Source organism: Stegostoma tigrinum, chromosome 35 (assembly GCF_030684315.1).
Source record: "Stegostoma tigrinum isolate sSteTig4 chromosome 35, sSteTig4.hap1, whole genome shotgun sequence".
NCBI classification, from domain to species: domain Eukaryota; kingdom Metazoa; phylum Chordata; class Chondrichthyes; order Orectolobiformes; family Stegostomatidae; genus Stegostoma; species Stegostoma tigrinum.
The window spans coordinates 12789376-12803105 of NC_081388.1; the positions used below are offsets into that span (position 1 = coordinate 12789376).

The following is a 13730-nucleotide window of genomic DNA, read 5'->3' on the forward strand; positions in this document are numbered from 1 at the left end:
AAGAAAATGCAAATGGTTACAACTGTGATAGGAATGACAGTGAGGAGCCATACAGGATGGAAACAGACCCTTGAATCCAACCAGTCTACGTCAGACCATAATATCCAACTAAACTATTCTCACCTGCCTGTGCCTAAGTTTCAATGGTTAAATCAGTAAAGTAGGCTTTGTATTATGTTAGTACAATCATCCAGGAGCCTTTTTACATGTCGTGTTGAGGTCTGCATCAGAAATAAAGAAGTTTAGTTTATGGAGCATGTTTCATGTCTTTGGGATTCCCAAAACACTTTAAAGCCAATTGTGTTTCTTTGGAAGTATTATCACTGCTGCAACATGGGAAATGCAGCAGCCAATTCGCACACAGTGAGCTCTCACATCGACAGCGTAGTGCCAATAATTAGACATTGATGTTGATTTAGGGATAATCATTTGCTAAGTCATGAGGGAGACCACATTTGATCTTCTTTGAACTAGCTGCAAGCAATCTTTCACATTCTCACGAGAGGGTGTACAAAACCTTGATTTAATGTCTCCTCCATAACGGATAGACATTTATACCTGTGTGTAAGTATATTATTAAAGCCCCTGTGATACTGCACACAGAAAAGCATCAAAATTAGGTGTTATCCTGGAGAAAACAGGTTTACAGAGTGGGAGAATGAATCCTGGCAGTCGTATAATTCAGCTCACATCTTGAATTCAAAAATAAAAATAAGATAAAAAAATGTGGTAAATTCCCACAGTCACACTTACAATGAGAGATGCCAGTGCAAGAGTAGGCAACTGCATTCAGAGTGAGCCAGGTTTAGAGGGACAAGTCCCAATAAAAATGTGGTCTGTTATTTGTGAGATCCATTTTGTATGCCTGGTTGGTCTGTGCCACCGCCGCTGCCCTCCAAGCGGTTGTGTGGGGGATGGGGAAGGTAGAGGGAGTCACACATCTCCTTCAGGCCCTTTCAGGCCATTGCAAAGGAAGTCTGGAGGAAGATGCAGTGGATTGTGTCGAGGTTTGTCCTGAGCAGCTCCATGAGGCGGAACTCTGTTCTCTACAGACTGTTTCCTAGGACACACACTGAGACAAAAATTGACTGCGCCAGGAGGGCCATCAACTCAGTGAAAGAGGCTCTTTGGTCTGGCTGAAACTTGCTGATCTTCCAGAACAAGGAGTTCACCCCGACTGAGTGTTGCAGACTGGCACATTTGGGGCTATGTGCTCAGGGACGCACTAAAGCTTGGGGCAGCGCGGCAGGGAAAGACCACTGTTCGAGATCTTTCTGCCAAAGTTAAATAGGTTATATGATTCTCCCAGTGCCTGAAATGCATGTAAGTATAACCTTGTACAAATAATAAATACCTTTGTTTTGTCTGCTGGATAGAGTTAAACTCCAAAGTTTGTTTGTTTCTTCATATGCTACAGTATAGAATAGAACTCCTTTAGTGACTATGTACATAAAGATATTTTCATCAATAAAGTATATTTTTGAAATTAAAAAAAAAGTTCTAATGGAAAAGTTGACAGGGGTATCGTGGATGCAGTCTACACGGCCGAGAATTCATTTCAAATGGACCGATGGTGCACACTGATTCAACCAGATCCCATGTGAAATTCTGGCTCTGTGATAACGATCTGCTTGACAGTCACAGCATCATCCACCCTCTCATTCTCCAGTCCCTCGTCTTTGCAATCTTAGCAGGATTTTCCTGCAAACTTGAGGAGGGAATGTTTACGAAATAAAACACAGGCTAATAATAATCCCTTTTCAGTATATTGCAATATGTGGATTACAAAACTCTTTGATAGATACTTCCATATAAAGGCTAATACAAAGGCATCAAAGGAAAGAGTCCCTGCAGATAGCACCAAATCCCAGTGACATCCACAGGAAAGAAGTACAACTGATTATTGGTAATAGATAAAATGGAGAGTGGCAGGAGATGAGACTGTAACCAGACCTGTAAATATCAGCTTAATAATATACACAAGAATAAATCTGATATATTTGGCTTATATATCCGGTGGTGCTGTGTGTGTGTGAGGGAGTTGTTTAACAGAACCACTACTTCATATTCAACACTGAGTACAGCCTGATCCTGAGCTGTTCAGTTGCTTTGATACAAGTAAGATGAGGTCTTAAATAAAGCATTTGGAATTTAAACACAAGGGCAGAACTGGGTAATAGATTGGTTCTTGCCCATTTCTAGACCTCACCCAATTTCTCCGAGCTTCCTCCTTTCACTGTCAGGAGCCACTGGCCTCTAAACAATGCTGCTGGGTTGCTCCACACTGGGTAAAGTAGTCATTGCTTCCTGGCTTCTTCACTCAGCCCTTCCCTCACCTGTTAGGAGCACCATGCCCATTATTCTCACTAAACTGTCGATGCTTGGTAAGCTGCCCTGCCCACCTTTTTCTCATTTCCCGAGTTGCAGTGCATCATTGCCCAGCTGATGGTGTTGGTAAACAATGGGTCCACTCCCTGATCCCGGGCCCTGCCAGCTCTGGGATAGGCAGCAAGATGTGAGCTGTGATTCCACGCTACTCCCTCAGATTGCCCATCACAGAATCGTTACAGTACAGAAAGCAGCCATCTGGCTCATCTGCCTCAATTTCTTCTTCAAACAGGCATCATCTGCCAGCCTCCTGCCCTTTCCCCATTTCCTTGTGGTTATTTTTATCCAAATAATTGTCCCATCACACCCGAGGTTGGAATAACATGACCAACATAATGTTCAGCGCCAGGATCATTCTCCACTGTCTATCACTGGAGCATGATATTAAACTGGGAAGTATGATTGCTTGCTCAGAGCAGGTTCAAAACCTCGCCCTGGCTCTCAGAATCCCGGGGAGGGCGAATAATTTCCAATTGGACTCTGGATGACCCAGTCCCTTCCTGACAGGGTTCGAGTCTGACGGTATGAGCTGGAACACTGCTAGGTAGCCCCTAGCTAGGGTTACAGCCCAAATTTCTGCCCTTTCACTATAAACCAGTAGGCCTGGAGATAATATTTGACCAATGTTACAGAGAGCTGGGCTGCAGAGTGAACAACAGAGGCACAGCCCTGAAGTGGAAGTGTATGTGTATGTTTGTCTCTGTGTGTCTGTGTCTGACTATATAAATATGTCTGTATGTGTTGGTCTGTGGACGTATGCATGTGTGTATCTGCGTGGGTGTATGTATGTGTCTGTCTGCGTATGTACACCTGTGTCTGTCTGTGTATGTATGTGTCTCTGTATATATGTATGTGTGTGCCCGTATCTGTGTATATATGTATGTGTGTATCTGTGTCTGTGTATATATGTATGTGTGTATCCGTGTGTGTGTACATATGTTTGTGTGTATCTGTGTCTGTGTATATGTTTGTGTGTATCTGTGTCTGTGTATATGTTTGTGTGTATCCGTGTCTGTGTATATATGTACGTGTATCCATGTCTGTGTATATATGTTTGAGTGTATCCGTGTCTGTGTATATATGTATGTGTGTATCCGTGTCTGTGTATATATGTTTGTGTGTATCCGTGTCTGTCTATATATGTTTGAGTGTATCCATGTCTGTGTATATATGTACGTGTATCCATGTCTGTGTATATATGTTTGAGTGTATCCGTGTCTGTGTATATATGTATGTGTGTATCCGTGTCTGTGTATATATGTTTGAGTGTATCCGTGTCTGTCTATATATGTTTGAGTGTATCCGTGTCTGTTTATATATGTTTGAGTGTATCTGTGTCTGTCTATATATGTTTGAGTGTATCCGTGTCTGTGTATATATGTTTGAGTGTATCCGTGTCTGTGTATATATGTACGTGTATCCGTGTCTGTGTATATATGTTTGAGTGTATCCGTGTCTGTCTATATATGTTTGAGTGTATCCGTGTCTGTGTATATATGTTTGAGTGTATCCGTGTCTGTGTATATATGTTTGAGTGTATCCGTGTCTGTGTATATATGTACGTGTATCCATGTCTGTGTATATATGTTTGAGTGTATCCGTGTCTGTCTATATATGTTTGAGTGTATCCGTGTCTGTCTATATATGTTTGAGTGTATCCGTGTCTGTGTATATATGTTTGAGTGTATCCGTGTCTGTGTATATATGTACGTGTATCCGTGTCTGTGTATATATGTTTGAGTGTATCCGTGTCTGTCTATATATGTTTGAGTGTATCCGTGTCTGTGTATATATGTTTGAGTGTATCCGTGTCTGTGTATATATGTTTGAGTGTATCCGTGTCTGTGTATATATGTACGTGTATCCATGTCTGTGTATATATGTTTGTGTGTATCCGTGTCTGTGTATATATGAGTGTATCCATGTCTGTGTATATATGTTTGTGTGTATCCGTGTCTGTGTATATATGAGTGTATCCGTGTCTGTGTATATATGTTTGAGTGTATCCGTGTCTGTGTATATATGTTTGAGTGTATCCGTGTCTGTGTATATATGTACGTGTATCCATGTCTGTGTATATATGTTTGAGTGTATCCGTGTCTGTGTATATATGTTTGAGTGTATCCGTGTCTGTCTATATATGTTTGAGTGTATCCGTGTCTGTGTATATATGTTTGAGTGTATCCGTGTCTGTCTATATATGTTTGAGTGTATCTGTGTCTGTCTATATATGTTTGAGTGTATCCGTGTCTGTGTATATATGTTTGAGTGTATCCGTGTCTGTGTATATATGTACGTGTATCCATGTCTGTGTATATATGTTTGAGTGTATCCGTGTCTGTGTATATATGTTTGAGTGTATCCGTGTCTGTCTATATATGTTTGAGTGTATCCGTGTCTGTGTATATATGTTTGAGTGTATCCGTGTCTGTCTATATATGTTTGAGTGTATCCGTGTCTGTGTATATATGTTTGAGTGTATCCGTGTCTGTGTATATATGTACGTGTATCCATGTCTGCGTATATATGTTTGAGTGTATCCGTGTCTGTGTATATATATACGTGAATCCATGTCTGTGTATATATGTTTGAGTGTATCCGTGTCTGTGTATATATGTATGTGTGTATCCGTGTCTGTGTATATATGTATGTGTGTATCTGTGTCTGCCGTGTAGGTATGTGTCTGTCTGTGTGTATGTATGTATGTGTTTGTGTCTGCATATGTCTGTGTGTGTATGTATGTATGTATCCGTGTGCGTGTGTCTGTCTGTGTATATGAATGGTAAGGGGAGCTCCTTGAGTTGGATACGATGTGTGGTTGGTGCTAACCAAGCTAAAGATGAAGGGAGGGTGCCAGTGACGATCAGAATCAAACTGAAGCCACAATAGGCTGACTGTCTCTTACAACATCTGTACATTTCCTTGATATAAAAAGCTGACGGACGGATTGTGATTAGTTGTGCAGATCAAAGCAGCAGGTTTCTCACTGTGGGAAGAGGCCGAGGACTTTGACTTCCATTCCCTCAGACCTCGCACTTTCACGTCCAGTCCTCTGAAGGTTCATTCCCACGGTGACAGGCTCTGTCAGTGCTGAACATAATTGGGGCCCAGTGTATCAAGCAGAATGAGGTACCCCTGACTGCGCCAGTGTTGGGCTAAGATGCCCTCAGTCTGTTGAAGGTCCATCATGTTGAACATCCGCATTGGACAGCACAAGGAGCTGAATGGACAATGGCACTTGGGCCTACTGCTGGGTTTTAGATGGTGAGGGGGAAGCCATGGTCTGTGACTGGGTAGGTGGAGCCTATAGTGGAGAAATAAACAAACACAAGCAGGTTAGCCACAATCTTTATCTACACAGTTCCCAAACAGTCAGAAGAAACAGGGAGTTTCAAAACTTCACTCCTCCTGAAATGCTGATCAGTTCGGTCGGCACGGTGGCTCAGTGGTTAGCGCTGCTGCCTCACGGCACCAGGGACCCAGACTCGATTCCACTCTCAGGTGACTGTGTGGAGTTTGCACATTCTCCCCATGTCTGTGTGGGTTTCCTCTGGGTGCTCCAGTTTCCTCCCACAGTCCAAAGATGTGCAGGTGAAGGTGGATTGGCCATGCTAAAATTGCTTGTAGTGTTCAGGAATGGAAAATGCAGGGTTAGGTTGGTGGGGTGGGATGCTCTTTGGAGGAACGATACAGACTGAATGGCCTGTTGTAGAGATTCTGTGACTTTCAAGGAAAGGGAATTATATCTTTACTCTAGATATAGCAACTGGGCACATGCAAATGGAGACATAATACTGACTGATGTCAGATGGCATGGAACCCGAGTGTGTTGAGCTCCAACTGAGGTGTACTCTTTTGCCATCCTCTGTTATGTTATGTATATGTTTTATTATGTTCATAAAAACCTGTTGCCATTCGCTCACAAAGTTATTAACATCACATGACTACCTGTGGCAATGGCGTCCAGGCCCTCAGGACTAGATGTGGACAGCAAGACCCTGAAATGAAATTAGTGACAGTAAACGCAGATACAGCCCAGCAGTACAATCCCAGAGTGAGAGGAATATCCCAAGTGGAGGTCAGGGTGGTATCAGCTGGCTGAGGACAGGCTGTGAGGTGTAACAAGGAACTGAACCATGGAACAGGGAAGTCAGGCAGAAGCTGAAGAAACAGTGGGCACCTGGTTAACCGCAGAAAGTGATCAATCAGCCACAGGAAGTAAAGGATGATAGAAAGGACAGTACTTACAGAGTTGGGGAAGAAACGAGCTCTCACAAAGGACACCAACCACAAGCACATAATAATCCAGAAGTGGTCTCACTGGTGCCCCATGTAAGTGAAGCATATCCTTCCCCCCTTTTGTAATGAATTTTCCTCACACTAAACACTATATACTACAAAACCATGACTACAAAGAGAAAGACCAGAATAAGGCCACAGGAGCAATACAGAAAATTAAACACAGGTTGTATTATCTATGGAAATCCCAGCAGTAGGGGGCGCAAGGGAACTCCTCTTGGGAGATGTGATAGGCCCACAGTGGGTTTTCGATTTCCTTGAAGGTTCAGACCCATAGGACAAATTCTGGTACAGACAGATTAAAGCAAATGACAAAGATTAAAAATTGGATACTGGAAAAGCATTGGTCATTTTTGCATGCTAAACCATCGTTGAAGCTAGGAATCCTCATATAACCCTCCATTCACCTTTGGGGACCAACAAGGACAAGACTCTGTGTAAGAAGCCAGGTACTACAGAAAAAAAATAGGGAGATCTTTATAAGTAATTCCTAATCATTATGACGCTGTATTAAGTGGAGCTGCTTGTATAATGTTAGGCATCCTCGAAACCCTTCAGTCTTAACATTGCAAGATGGTGAGAAGGACCTGTCATTTGTCTCAAAAGATGAACTCAATACATCAGAAAAGCAGAGCACATTCCAGGCAGTGTTGTTCTCTTTCAGAATATAGTTACAGAGAAGAAAACCAGCACAAGTTTTTCATTTTATCAAATTTGGATCTTCCTATACTTCTGGGTACAGAAGGACGCTATTCCTGAAAAGCCAGTTGTTTCTTTCAAAGACAACCAGTCCTTTCTCAAAGGAGGAGTAAAGTTGTCTACTTACTGTGCAGAACCTGACCAGGAAATGCTGATCCCTGAGAAGATATGAGATCAGTGCAGGGAAGCAAGAAAGTGACCTTGTGTTGGTTCAATCCATTGTGAAAGGGTGTAGAAAAGATTGACAACGATGTGGCCAGGGTTGGCAGGTTTGAGCTATAGACAGAAGCCACAGAGACTGGGACTATTTTCTCTGGAACGTCAGAGGCTGAGGGGTGACCTTATTGAGGTTTATAAAATCACTAGGGCCATGGATAGAGTGAACAAGGTCTTTTCCCCGGAGGGGGGGGGGATCCAAAACTGGAGGGCATTGATTTATGGTGAGAGGGAAAGATTAAAAGGGAACCTAAGAGGTAAGTTTTTTCACGCAGAGGGTGGTGCGTGTATGGAATGAACTGCCAGAGGAAGTGGTGGAGGCTGGTACAGTTACAACATTTAAAAGACATCTGGATTGGTACATGAAAAAAAAGAGTTTAGCAGGATATGTATAAATGCTGGCAAATGGGACTAGATTTATTTAGGATATCTTGTGGGCATGGACGAGTCAGTCTGAAGAGTCTGTTTCCATGCTGCACAACTCTATGACTCTAAATGTCTACAGTCAGTGATCATCAATAAGGCAGGGAAGAGGTCCCTGAGCCTCAGTACAATTTTAAGATCATTCCCCTTGAAGCTTCAGTCAAGATGGACAGTGACACACCTCCACATGTAAAAGCTAAAAGCATGCAACAAATCGTTGCAACCATGCTCAGAGAATATTAGTACAAGCTTGACATGTTTAGGGAGTAATGCATGGGAACACAACCAGCAGCTTCAAGTTCCCCTCCAAGCCACTCCCCATCCTGACTTGGAAATATATTGTTGTTCCTTCACTGGGCCAAAATCCTGGAATTCCCTCCCTAATGGGATTGTGGGTCAACGCACAGCAGGTGGAGTGTAGCGGTTCAAGAAGGCAGCTCACCCCCACCTTCTCAAGGGCTACTAGGGAGGGGCACTAAATGCTGGGCCCAGCCAGCAACGCCCACATCACACAAATTAATAAAAAAGTGCTATCGTGCCGACAGATCACAAATTGGAGTGTGGGTACGTAGGGCTCCAAATAAAACACATTCTCTCTGCAAAGATAACAAAGTGTGGGGCTGGATGAACACAGCAGGCCAAGCAGCATCTCAGGAGCACAAAAGCTGATGCTTCGGGCCCAGACCCTTCATCAGAAAAGGGGGATGGGGAGAGGGTTCTGGAATAAATAGGGAGAGAGGGGGAGGCGCATTGAAGATGGATAGAGGAGAAGATAGGTGGAGAGGAGACAGACAAGTTAAAGGGACAGGGATGGAGCCAGTAGAGGTGAGTGTAGGTGGGGACTTAGGGAGGAGATAGGTCAGTCCCGGGAGGACGGGCAGGTCAAGGGGGCGGGATGAAGTTAGGAGGTAGCGAATGGAGGTGTGGCTTGAGGTGGGAGGAGGGGATAGGTGAGAGGAAGAACAAGTTCTCAGCATCCTCTTGTATAGGGGTATATTCAAGAAAGCCTGTTGCTGTTCACTCAAAAGAACGCGGACCTCACATTACTACAAATCCTGCAACATGGGGCGGGGAGGAGAACAATTGCCTGTTTGTAAAACGTGATAATCCATTATGAGGCCTGGAACTATTAAACCTGCGATTAAGACTCTAAATAAGAAATTCATCATGAGAAAACTGATCTTTTCAACTGGTTTCCTGGGTAACCCATCTCCCTCGAAATCAAAACTGGTGAGTGGTCACCCAAAGCCAGTCAGAACTGAGAGGCTGGAATAGTATTCCGTGTTATTCCATGATTGCCTGCAGGAAAGGAGGAAGCTTACCTCCTGAGGTAACTGTGACTGTTTTTCTTCCTCAGGAGAGTGACTATGTCATTGGAGTCCACGAGAGGGCAGAGTGTGGTAGGAATAAGCTTCACATTAACTTCACTTTAACAATTCAAATAATCATCAGAGGAGGGCACCGACCAGGTCTGAAGCACATGAAGCGTTACATAGAATGTACTGCACAGAAACAGGCCATTCGGCCCAACCAGTCTAGATATTTTTTCTAATTAACTTGTTCAGAGATATCATTCCATACCGCTGGAGAGGGCGAAAATTGAACTGAAAAGCCTCCTAGTTCAGAGGTAGGGAGACTACCACTACACCTGATAGAAGTCTATAAAATAATGAGAGCTATAGAATATGTGGTTGGTGTCTTTTCCCTAGGACGGGGGATTTCATGGCTAGGGGGCACATTTCTTAAGACGAGAGGAGAGGGATTTATAAAAGACATGATGGGCAATTCTTCTACACAGAGGGTGATTCACGTGTGGAATGAACTTCCAGAGGAAGTGGAGGATGTGGGTACAGTTACAATGTTTCATAGAATCCCTACAGTGTGGAAACGGGCCAGTCAGCCCAACAAGTCCACACTGATCCTTGGAGCATCCCACCCAGACCCATCCCCCTATAACCCACACACCCCCGGAACATTATAGGCAATTTAGACTGGCCAATCCACCCAGCCTGCACATCTTTGGACTGTGGGAGGAAACCCTCACAGACAACAGGGAGAACGTGCAAACTCCACACAGACAGTCACCTGAGGCTGGAATTGAACCTGAGTCCCTGGTGCTCTGAGGCAGCAGTGCTAACCACTGAGCTACCTTGCCACCCCTGAAGGGCATTTGGATAAGTACATGAAAAGGAAAGGTTTGGAGGGATGTGGGTGGGACTAGTTTAGTTTGGATTATTTTCGGTATGGACTGGTTGGACTGAAGGGTCTGTTTCCGTGCTGTATGACCCTGTGACTCGATGACCACAACCGCCCCCCGACCAACTGGACAATGTCTTTATTTGTGTTCTATACCAGCCTCCCGTCACCCTACTTTGCCTTCCCTTATCAGCACAGCTTTCTATTCCTTTCTCGCACGTGTTTACCCAGTTGCCCCTTAAATAGGTCACTGTTTTCTACTTCAACTGCTGCTTGTGAGAGTAAGTTTCCCATTTTCTGCATAAAGATCTTTCTCCTGAAGTGCTTGTTTAAGTTATTGATGATTATCTTAAGTTTCTCACCTCTAGCTTGGATTTCTCACGGTGCCAAAATCTACTTGATGAAACTCCTTCACAGTTTCAAAGATCTCCACTACATGCCCATTTCTTGGGGAAACAGCCACACACCCATTCACTCTTTCCTAGTAGTTACAATCTCTCAGCTCTGATATTGTGTTTGTAAATCTTGATGCACCATCTCTGATGGTTCCACAGTCCTAACGGTAATAATGGAGATCAGAACCGTACCCAGTCTGCCAAGTGTGATCTGATTAATGTATGATACAGGTTTATAGAAGCACTCTGCTTTGTCAGCACACCAGAGGGAGGTTGCATCAGAGAAATGAGAACATCAAAGCTTGCACCAAACAGAATGAGAACAAGACAGAGATACATAGGAGGGAACAAGTTCTCGGTGTTAACAATGTGGTTAACAATATATACTCAAAACTGAGACAGACATAAGGCATTCGAGGGTTATGGGGAAAATGGAGTTGAGGATTATTAAATCATCTATTATTTAATTGAATAGTAGTGCAGACACAGTGGGCCAAATGGCCTATTTCTGCTCCTACATCTCATGCTGGAATGAGATAATGAGCAAAAATTAGATTTCAAAATGTAGTGCTATAAAGATAGCTACTCGCTATCTCCCACTGAGCCCCTGGCAGATTTCAGGTCAATCCTTCTGAGTTGGCCTGGCCTTGCTGTATCACCAGAGAAAGTCGCTGGGAGGGGATCAGTGATTACAAACAAGAAGAGCAGAATGTTTCTGGTGCGCTGACAGTGGATGAGGGGATTCTGGGAGTTCTCACCGGACTAGGGCTCAGATCTTTGCTGCGATCCAGATGATTGCAGAGAAGGGCAGAAATCTCCTTCTGTCCAGTTTCTGCTGCGATAGAGAGGGCCGTGCTGCCATCCTGCAGACAGACAGACAATGCATTAAAGAGTATAATGCACATTAAAAGCAAAGTCAGATCCCACACTGGCCAGAATTTTCTGACAGCCTGACTCCGGGAGGCCTGTTGGATTGGTGGAGGGCTGCATGTGTTTGGGAGGGTTGAGACCTTGAGGCCAGCAGGAGAAGCAGGAGCTCCTGGCAGAGATGTTGAAGGTGCCTGGAGATAGCAGTGTCTTCAAAAGCGATCTAAAATCGATCAAAGTGCACCACAACTGCCAGGCCATTGGTCTCCTGGGAAAGTCCTTCAGAGAATGGCCTTTGGTTGTGAACCTCTGATCCGCGAAGCTGTGGAAGTGAGGGAAGGGAGGGGTGGGGATTTAACGGAAGCATCAATGGCTCCCTGGCCCACCCCTCCAGAGAGCTGGCAGGATCCACAAACAGTGGGAAGCCGCTCCGATCATGGGAAGGTTAATTGCCATTGGAATGTGGTCCTGATTTGAGCTTTAAAGTGGGGCCATTGGCTGCTTCTGGAAGGCAGTGAGATTTTCCTCCTGCCTGTCCCTTCCTTTGGAAGAATAAATGTATCGGGGAACCATCCCAAAGTGGCCCTTCCCCACCCCTGACCTCCAACACCGATTCGAATGGGATGGGGAAATTTCAGCCCATGGTCTGATACCCAATGTGCCCATTCTTCCTGTATCATATTCCTGTACCTGTACCCATTCCTCCTGTAATCTATACACTGTCCCTGTACCCATTCCTCCTGTACTCGATACACTGTCCCTGTACCCATTCCTCCTGTAATCTATACACTGTCCCTGTACCCATTCCTACTGTACTCTATACACTGTCCCTGTACCCACTCCTACTGTACTCTATACACTGTCCCTGTACCCATTCCTCCTGTAATCTATACACTGTCCCTGTACCCATTCCTCCTGTACTCTATACACTGTCCCTGTACCCATTCCTCCTGTAATCTATACACTGTCCCTGTACCCATTCCTCCTGTACTCTATACACTGTCCCTGTACCTATTCCTACTGTACTCTATACACTGTCCCTGTACCCATTCCTCCTGTACTCTATACACTGTCCCTGTACCCATTCCTACTGTACTCAATACACTGTCCCTGTACCCATTCCTACTGTAATCTATACACTGTCCCTGTACCCGTTCCTACTGTACTCTATACACTGTCCCTGTACCCATTCCTACTGTACTCTATACACTGTCCCTGTACCCATTCCTACTGTAATCTATACACTGTCCCTGTACCCATTCCTCCTGTACTCTATACACTGTCCCTGTACCCATTCCTACTGTACTCAATACACTGTCCCTGGACCCATTCCTACTGTAATCTATACACTGTCCCTGTACCCGTTCCTACTGTAATCTATACACTGTCCCTGTACCCGTTCCTCCTGTAATCTATACACTGTCCCTGTACCCATTCCTCCTGTACTCTATACACTGTCACTGTACCCATTCCTACTGTAATCTATACACTGTCCCTGTACCCATTCCTACTGTACTCTATACACTGTCCCTGTACCCATTCCTACTGTAAGCTATACACTGTCCCTGTACCCATTCCTCCTGTACTCTATACACTTTCCCTGCACCCATTCCTCCTGTACTCTATACACTGTCCCTGTACCCATTCCTACTGTACTCTATACACTGTCCCTGTACCCGTTCCTACTGTACTCTATACACTGTCCCTGTACCCATTCCTCCTGTACTCTATACACTGTCCCTGTACCCGTTCCTACTGTACTCTATACACTGTCCCTGTACCCATTCCTCCTGTACTCGATACACTTTCCCTGTACCCGTTCCTACTGTACTCTATACACTGTCCCTGTACCCATTCCTCCTGTACTCTATACACTGTCCCTGTACCCATTCCTCCTGTACTCTATACACTGTCCCTGTACCTGTTCCTACTGTACTCTATACACTGTCCCTATACCCATTCCTCCTGTACTCTATACACTGTCCCTGTACCCGTTCCTACTGTACTCTATACACTGTCCCTGTACCCATTCCTACTGTACTCTATACACTGTCCCTGTACCCATTCCTACTGTAATCTATACACTGTCCCTGTACCCATTCCTCCTGTACTCTATACACTGTCCCTGTACCCATTCCTACTGTACTCAATACACTGTCCCTGTACCCATTCCTACTGTAATCTATACACTGTCCCTGTACCCGTTCCTACTGTACTCTATACACTGTCCCTGTACCCATTCCTACT

At 44.5% G+C, this 13730-nt stretch overlaps 1 protein-coding gene across 6 annotated transcripts in view; it reads right to left on the reverse strand.

The window, feature by feature from the left end:
- Positions 1-3950: 3950 nt before the first annotated feature.
- The window catches only part of kank2 (KN motif and ankyrin repeat domains 2), a 165781-nt gene continuing 156001 nt past the window's right edge, over positions 3951-13730 (reverse strand). For all 6 annotated transcript variants that reach the window (XM_048522033.2, XM_048522028.2, XM_048522031.2 and 3 more), the window contains 2 exons: positions 11375-11479; positions 3951-5692 (listed from right to left, as the gene is read on the reverse strand). In XM_048522033.2, the coding sequence (XP_048377990.1) occupies positions 5633-5692; positions 11375-11479 (165 nt within the window). In that variant the 3' untranslated portion in view covers positions 3951-5632. The remainder of the gene's footprint in view (positions 5693-11374; positions 11480-13730) is intronic.